This window comes from Pinus tabuliformis, chromosome 8, assembly GCF_031772625.1.
Source record: "Pinus tabuliformis cultivar Carrire ecotype Pingquan chromosome 8, CPIR1, whole genome shotgun sequence".
NCBI classification, from domain to species: domain Eukaryota; kingdom Viridiplantae; phylum Streptophyta; class Pinopsida; order Pinales; family Pinaceae; genus Pinus; species Pinus tabuliformis.
The window spans coordinates 156066744-156075803 of NC_142294.1; the positions used below are offsets into that span (position 1 = coordinate 156066744).

Below are 9060 nucleotides of genomic sequence, written 5' to 3' on the forward strand. Positions count from 1 at the left end.
GACACTCTCAATCTAGGTCCTTTGTTAACGACTCCACTAACAATATGGGCACCACCATTGGAAATTTCTACCCCTGCTACACTGCATAGATATAATAAGGCCACCAATCTCCTTAATGCAGTGAAATCACATATCATCAGTAACATATGCCAAGGATTGGAAACTATTGATCATGCATGGCAAGCAACTTTTGATTTACTACGTTTAGCACAAGAAATTAAGTCATTTGTTGATTTGGTTAAAAGTAATCTTAAGCTAGACAGAAAAACTTTTGACAATGAGATATGAACTTTTCATCAGAGGCTTGAATTACTCTTTGATCTAGAGAAAGAAGATAAATGACTCCCAGATGTTAATTGAATGAAGAAAGTGGAAGTTGGATGGTTTGAGAGAATCATGACACTATATAACATCATTTCTAAATGTGAAAGCTTAGACATTAAAAGATGTTATTCCTTTCTCAAGGCTATAAAGAGAAATGTTATTAGTTGAATTCAACAAACTAAAACAATCAAAGGAAATGGATTTTGATGACATAATTGATTTTACTGTAAAAGAAATTAGAAAATGGCTAATTACTTGTATTAGTATCAATGAACATAAGTTTGTCTTAGTTTCACAATTACAAGAAGAGGCTAGAAAATTTGAGAAAGAGATATTCAATGAAAATGTCAAAATGGAGATTACAGTCCTTTCTATCAAAGATTTCATTAAAACTATGGTGGACAAATTTCTTCAATAAATCATGAATTCGATAGACAACTGAAAAATAGGCCATCATGGTCTATCCTTTTACATACTATGAGTGTTATTAAATTTTTCGAACATTTGTTTTTCTATTTACTAGTATTTAATTATTCAGCTTTATTTGTTGTGTTATCATGACCTAAGGTAATTCTTGTATATAGTTTCTTGTTTTTCTTTGTAGATGCCTTTTTTATATTATAGTTCATGGGAGCCCAATCCCAGTCCCCATTGGGACAAATGCATTTAATTTTATGATTAAGTATCATGATTTTCAAGACTTCTCAAGCACAAAGATTGATTAGTGTGTTCCATTCCAATTTTGTGAAAATGTTTTGTATAAGTTTTTTAATATATTCTTTGAGCCTTTGTATTTTATAAGTTGTGTTATTAATTAAAACAAAAATGAACATTTGAAAATAGTTTTGGATCTCAGACATGCATCTCTCTAGAATACAATGCTTACATGATAAATATGTTGTGTTTTAATCTTTTGAAGTTCGAAAGATGTTATATGTTTCGAAAGTCCGGAGGAAGTTTTCATTATGTTTGTGAGGAGTAGGAAAATGCAGAGAAAGTTTTCTCTGTGTTTCGTTCACACTTTCGCACTTCCATACAGGGAAAATAAGTTTCCTCCATTATACATTATGCTAATTTGAAATATTGTGTATCAATATTCTTATTATTGAGTTAATTTATACTTTGTTCAACCTTTAAATTCATATATTAAAAATGAATACAATTTTAACTTTATTCTATGCGAACAATGTCATTAAAAAAACCTATCTATTAAAGATGTATAGCAAAGAATATATATGAAATATAAATAAAAAAATCAAACCAAAAGAGTATAAGAGGAATGTACATGAAATAAATAGTTGTAGTTGACCACAAGGCACTTTAATAAATAAATAAAACCACAAGGTACGAATTTGATGTTACTCTCCCATCATTCTTTCTTTGTTCTCTTGTGCTAGAGTGGAAGGAAACCACAAGGCACTTTAATAAATAAAAAAATTGATGTTACTCTCCCATCATTCTTTCTTTGTTCTCTTGTGCTCAATCGCTAGCGATCATGTGGACGGTTTGTGAGTAGGGCGTCTACTACTATAATTTTCTGCGCATTTTCTGCGCATTTTCTGCGCCATTTCTCTGGTCAATGACCGTGCGTGTTGTTATCGGATTTGATATGTGGAATTATTAGCTCAGTTTTTGGACACATTTTCCACTTACCCAATGATGAGCATGCGTGTTGTTATAGGATTCCAGATGCCATCTCCTTTCACGCATAGCGGGGTCGATGTGGGATTATTAGCTCTGTTTTTGGACACACTTTTCCAGTCGCAAACGGTGCAGAGACCATCTGTAGCATCTAATTCTCTTCTCTAATCTTCTCTGCCACATTCAACATGGCAGACTCCCTGCGTGATCCATTGTTGGATGAAGAAAGAAATCGCCAATGCAAGGCCCCTGATGTGGAAGAGAATGAAGAGTGGTCACTGATATGTTCAAAAGATGCAGGCAGAGGATTTTTAGAGGAATCAAAGAAGCTATGGAGCATTGCGGGGCCTGCCATCTTGAGCCGAATAGCCATGTATGGCATGAACGTTATTACGGTAGCGTTTGCCGGGCATTTGGGCAACTTGGAATTAGCTGCCATTTCCATTGCCAGCACTGTCGTCGTTGGTCTCAATTTTGGGCTGTTTGTAAGTATCCACCATACTCGTCCTTTTTTTTTTCCTTTCTGGGAAGCATTCCATAATTTCACTCAGCTCCCCTGCTTTATATCTTGTTATTTCACTCAAGAAACCTAGCTCTATTAATGCCCATTTGAGAGTGCTCACAGAGTATTTAGACTTTTTATTCACAGAGTATTTAGACTTTTTATTGAATGGCTTCTCTGCTGGACATGTTTTTGCCTATCATCTCCATTTCCTCTCGTTTATAAGGGAGTAGTTTAACTATTTTAATTATGGAGATCTTAGTGGGAATTGATCAGTGCAACGATGGCTGGTTTTATTGTAATTCTTGGTGGTTTAAAATATTTTTTAATATATAAATGGATTGAGCACTCTAAAAAAGTTTAGAGGGTATTCAGATCTTGCACAGTTCATAACTCAATATTTGATTTTAACAAATTCAAATTTAGAAACATTTAGATTTTGGAGAGTTTATAACTCAAACTTGTGATTCTAAAAAATATATTTGATTTTAACAAATTCAAATTTAGAGACATTTAGATTTTGGAGAGTTTATAACTCAAACTTGTGATTCTAAAAAATACATTTGATTTTAACAAATTCAAATTTAGAGATGTTTAGATTTTGGAGAGTTTATAACTCAAACTTGTGATTCTAAAAAATATATTTGATTTTAACAAATTCAAATTTAGAGACGTTTAGATTTTGCAGAGTTTATAACTCAAACTTGTGATTCCAAAAAATCTCTATAAAATTTAGAGCAGAAAAAACTTGAAAAAAAATGTATACTCTAAATCATAGAATCTGATAGCTTATGTAATATATTGATTCAGATAGAATCTGATAGCCTAGGTAAGATAAAGATTTATTTATTTATTTATTTGTTAGAATCTGATAGCCTAGGTAAGATCCCATTTATTTATTTATTTTTTGTTTATTTTGGTTTTTATTTTTTGGATGTATTTTAAAAAATATAATTTGAAATTGGGAAAATAATAGTTCATTCTCATATTGAGGATGAATGAACTGTAATAGATAGTTAGAAAAATTGACTCAAAATCCAATAATGTAATTAATCCAAAATACATTCTGAATAATAATTTTATATTTTTACCCGAACAATAATTTGACTCTTATAACTCTTATAATTTACAGAGTTATATATATTTTACTCCTTTAAATTTGAACTATTAACTTTAAATTTGAGCCTATAATTTCTTTTTATGAAAATATGAAATTACATATTCTTTAATCAGTGAATCAAACACAGCATGTTGAGAGTCCTATGGAAGTTATGGAAGCTTTGGTCAGTGTTAATGAATCTGTTTTCACCAATTCCTTGTTAAAACTTTCAACACTGTTAATGTGTTTTCGCAATTTCATATTAAAAAAGGTTTAACAATAATATTAGAATTTGTAATAGTATTTGAGGAATAGGTTGCTCAATAATGTGTTTCCGCAATTTCATATTAAAAAGGTTTAACAATAATATTACAATTTGTAATAGTATTTGACGAATAGGTTGCTCAATAATGTGTTTTGGCAATTTCACATTAACAAAGGTTTAACAATAATATTAGAATTCCTAATAGGATTTGACGAATAGGTTGCTCAATGCTGTGTAATAATCAACGACATCGCCAAAAAAAAATAGCGAAAGGGCAAAAAAAAATTACCTCTTTTTCTCCGATAACCCTTAAAATATGAAAGTGATAAAAGAAAATCAAAGTATCAAAGTGATAAAAGAAAATCAAAGTATCATTATAATCTTATAAAGCCATTAAGATATTAATTTTAGGTTTTATATATTTTTAATATCATTGAAACATCATTTCGATATTGTATTTTTGTGCGCCCAACCACTCAAACTATCCTTCTAAAATTATCTATACCAATTTTATTTTATTCATGGGAAAAAAAGAATACCTGGCCGAGCAAGTACATTATATGACAATTTTCAAGGCAGCAGTGCCAAAAAAAAGATAGAGATAGATCGCTCTGTTCACACATATAGTTATCAATTTCGCGGTAGAAAAAAAGGTTCTTCGAAAATTATCCCTTCAAATTCTAATCCGCACAAGGAAATTTAATATAGCGACTCCGGACTGTATCCAATTCTAACAGTTTGAAGGTCAAAATTTGAAAGTGATCACTTTGACATTAAACGCAAGTAAATCAGCTATGCCATCATGGCCCCTATTGCTGATGTAGTTTCAACTTGTGTTTTAATGGCAGTTAGGCATGGGCAGTGCCCTGGAAACTCTGTGCGGTCAAGCTTACGGAGCTAAGCAATACCACATGCTGGGAGTATATATGCAACGCTCTTGGATTGTGCTTTTTGTTGTTGCAGTCCTCCTCCTACCAATTTATATATTTGCCACCCCCCTTCTCAAGTTGATGGGTCAGCCAGATGATATTGCTGAACTATCCGGATCAGTTTCAATCTGGTTCATTCCTCAGCACTTTGCATTTGTATTTATGTTTCCGATTCAGAGATACCTGCAGTCACAGTTGAAAAACATGGTCATTGCCTGGCTTTCTGTAGCTTCATTGGTGCTTCATATTGTCCTAACCTGGCTTTTTATCGTTAAATTGGAAATGGGACTTGTGGGAGCAGCCATTACATTGGATTTAGCGTGGTGGGTGCCTGCAATTGGTCAATTTCTTTATGTTACTTGTGGAGGTTGTCCCCATACGTGGACTGGGCTTTCCAGAAAAGCATTCAGAGACTTGTGGCCTTTTCTCAAGCTCTCCGTCGCATCTGGTGTGATGCTATGGTTAGTTGAACACACCACAACTCACTCTTGAAAGGATTCCTATTTGATTGATTCTAATTTCAGCGCAAAAGGAGCTCACATTATTTGTTTTATCTTCAGTTTAGAGAATTGGTATTACAGAGTGCTGGTCCTCCTGACAGGGAAACTAACAGATCCTCAAGTTGCAGTGGATTCCCTTTCTATCTGGTAAAACCTGCTTCTCTGTTTCTTATTAGAATGATGCATGGTAATTAAATTAACATTCCAATATTTTGAGACTTGAACTTCGTTCCTTTCAGCATGAACATCAATGGCTGGGAGATGTTGATACCCCTTGGATTCTTTGTTGCAGTTGGGTATGCTCAGTGTACTATTATTTTGGATGGCACCTAATGTCCTTTTTTTAAGAGTTTGAATGGGTTTCTTTTTGTCTGTTATAATATTATCTATTTAATTTAGACTTAGCTGTAATTTGAAATTGATTCTTGCAGAGTGAGGATTGCCAATGAGCTAGGAGCTGGAAATGGCAGAGGAGCCAAATTTGCAATAATTGTCTCTGCAACTACATCAAGTGCAATAGGTGTTGTATTTTGGGTTCTCATTGTGGTGTTTCGCCATGATTTTGCTCTGTTGTTCACAAGCAGTTCAGTCATCGGAGATACGGTTTCTAGAATGGCTATTTTGCTGGCGTTTACTATTCTCTTCAACAGTGTTCAGCCAGTACTTTCAGGCAATGCACTTCCTTTTCTCGTTGACTCGACTTTGCCAATTTTTCAGAGTAACTTTCTGTTTTCCATTATCTAGGCATTCTTTTACAATTAGGATCGTATTTCACTTGATATTTGATCATAGGTATTTAAACTAAAATTTCAACTTTGAATTATGAGAACTGTATATATTCATTCTAAAATTTGAGAAAAGTGTTAGAAAATTAAACCATGTTTCGAATTGAAGTACATATCATTGTTTCCCAAGTAAATCTGAGTTGCCTGCCAGAAAGCAGATTTGAAAAAGGAAAAAATATATATTATTTACAAGTTTAGGATAGAAAAAATGTAGGCTGCTTTTTGTTTTATGAGGGTCTTTTGCGAAAGGTTTTGGATTTTCCTTTAGGCCAAAAGGTGAAGAGTATCACCTATGAAAGTCTCATACATATGTCATAAGATATACATATAAGATATGATATAGCGTAAAACATCCCCAAATAAGATCTAATGTCAATTAGAAATAACAACACTGATAGTCAAATTCTCTTTTTCAAGACAGATTTATTAGATCTGTTTTTCATCATATAATAAACATATAATAGAATTCCATATTTGTATATGGGAACAAGTCATCTTTATATTTACATATGGGAATAAGTCATATTTCTTGGAAAGAAACATGTTTTAGAAGGATACATTATAACACTAATATATTGGAACAATATATTTTTCTTATTAGCTCTAATACTTTTTAATGGAGAAATAGTTCTCACACTACTTAAACAATAAAAATACAAGATAATCAAACTCTTTTCAGAAAAGATATATTAGATCTGATCTATTTCTAAACACACAACAAAATCCCATATTTATAATAATGAGATAGCTTACTGCAACCTGAAATGAGAATAACACCTAAATAAATACAATTCACCAAAACAATTGCTCATATACAAACTTTGAATATTTTGAAAATTATATATATATATATAAATCAATTTGATACATAAAAAGATTAAAATCATGTCACATTAGGTTAAAACCACTTCATCCATGATCGTAATAGAAACTGTATTTTCTTTGCGCAATGATCTAAACATATTGAAAAAGGATACCATTATAGCTACTCACAACTGAACCAAATGCAAAGTTTTGGCTTATTGATTTGTGAGAGTTTATAAAATCAAACTTAATGAAAAATTAAAATCTCTGCCATTATAGTATAGTATCTAATAAAGAATGGCTACAAGCCAGTATAGTATCTAATAAAGAATCGTTTAATCTCCAAAGAATTAAGTAATAATAAAAAATAAAAAAAAACCAAATTCAAACTTCTGAATACTTATAAAAAAAATTACAAGTTGTGAGATTAAAACTAATCTGACAAAGTTTATGTCAAACTCGATGACCAGTTGAAAATCTCTTATATCCAAAAAGAAGTGCCAGTCTCATGGTGCATTGATGTAATCATACTTGCAAAAGTATGCCATCAAAGCTATAAAGAAACACCAATTTAATCCTTGATCGACTAAGCTTAGACAGGGAAAAAAAAAAAAAATCCTGCATCTATTAAGCTCAGAAAGGCAAAAAGAAACAGATGCAAACTTCTGATGATTTAAATTATCTGGGTTAAAATTGATGTATGAGATTTGGAGTATTTAATGATATGAACCAACCGCAAGTAAATTGGAGGTTAAGACTGAATGTGCATTTCTGGTTTGAAATGGTTTTCAGGGGTAGCTGTTGGATCAGGGTGGCAATCTTATGTTGCGTGGATCAACATTGGCTGTTACTACTTCATTGGAGTTCCATTTGGTGTGTTGCTTGGTTGGGTATACAATTTAGGAGTCTTGGTGAGTACACTTTCCCTTCTTTAGTGTCCCAGCTTCGGAGGAAATGTCAAAGGCAATGAAGGCCCACTACATTGTTACAGTATTGGCAATAACAGACTGAATTTGCACTGCAGGGAATATGGGCAGGAATGATATGCGGGACAGCATTGCAGACAATCATACTTGCTTGTATTACATATCGCTGTGACTGGGAACGAGAGGTGAAATCAACTAAAATGGGATCATGAATCGTTGTGTTGATGAATATGTATAGGAATAGGAAGTAACTGATCAGTGGTTTTTTATGTCTTCAATTGCAGGCTGCCAAAGCTCTAAGTCGTGTTAACAAACACATGGTCTTCTGACGATTCTACTCATGAAATTAGATCTTCCAAGGACGTAAATAACATTGCATTTTCAGCTTGAATGAAAAAGGAGGATTGTGGCCTATGAATTGTATTTTACATTGTGATTGCAGGGCACTCGACGTTCTTTGATTTAGATGCAAGTGGCAGAGTCTGTGGGAGGGAGAGAGATGCAAGTGGCAGTGTGATGTGATTTCCATTTTGAGATCTCTGAAGCTGAAAAAGGGTAGGGAGGACATATTTCTTGTGATCATGGATTTGCAACCTGCCTTCTCAGGCCATGGCCCTTCTAACAATTTCAAACTTTTGTTTTGAATTATTGAAAACTTTCCAGCTTTTCCATGGAAAATATTTCATAATTTTTTAAATATCAAAGCAGTTGCATAGTCATGTTTACTTTTCATTTTGTAGATATATAGCTAAAAAGAGATTTTGAAAAATAATAACTATATTTAAGATTAAAAGGATTTTAAACAGTATAATTTTAAGATAATTGTGATGAAGATTTATTAAATAATATGTCACAAATAGAGCAAAAAATAAATAAAAAATTAGTATCATTCAAAATTTTCCAAAAAAAATTAATCAAATAACTGCGAAGAGTATGAATATGAATAATATGAAATAATTCTTAATCTCAAAAGCCAAATCATAGTAATTAAAAAAACAAAACTTTTTCTTTGAGAAATTACACATTTCACTTTTATACCTCACTATCTTTGCATATATATATAATATTAATTTTATTAAGAGTTTTATAGAGTGGATATAAATGTTAAGAATATGTGTTTTTTATACCTCAATATTTTTGTTAATATTAACTTTACTGGAACTATATGTATATATGTATATATATAAAAAGAGTTTTATATAGTGGATATATGTATATATGTATATATATAAAAAGAGTTTTATATAGTGGATATAAATGTTAAGAAAATGTGTTTTTTTTGAAG

General features: G+C 31.9%; 1 protein-coding gene across 2 annotated transcripts; it reads left to right on the top strand.

Moving 5' to 3' along the window:
• Window positions 1-1745: 1745 nt before the first annotated feature.
• LOC149234607 (protein DETOXIFICATION 27-like) lies at window positions 1746-8505 on the top strand. 2 transcript variants are annotated; one of them, XM_089371877.1, is made up of 8 exons: window positions 1746-2450; window positions 4680-5221; window positions 5321-5407; window positions 5500-5556; window positions 5692-5978; window positions 7642-7760; window positions 7874-7960; window positions 8060-8505. In XM_089371877.1, the coding sequence occupies exons 1-8, from the start codon at window positions 2154-2156 to the stop codon at window positions 8102-8104; spliced, it is 1521 nt and encodes a 506-aa protein (XP_089228003.1). In that variant the 5' UTR covers window positions 1746-2153; the 3' UTR covers window positions 8105-8505. The 2 variants fall into 2 exon arrangements, with proteins under 2 accessions (XP_089228003.1, XP_089228004.1); XM_089371878.1 differs by having other exon boundaries at window positions 1752-2450; window positions 5692-5930.
• The last annotated feature ends 555 nt before the right edge of the window (window positions 8506-9060 follow it).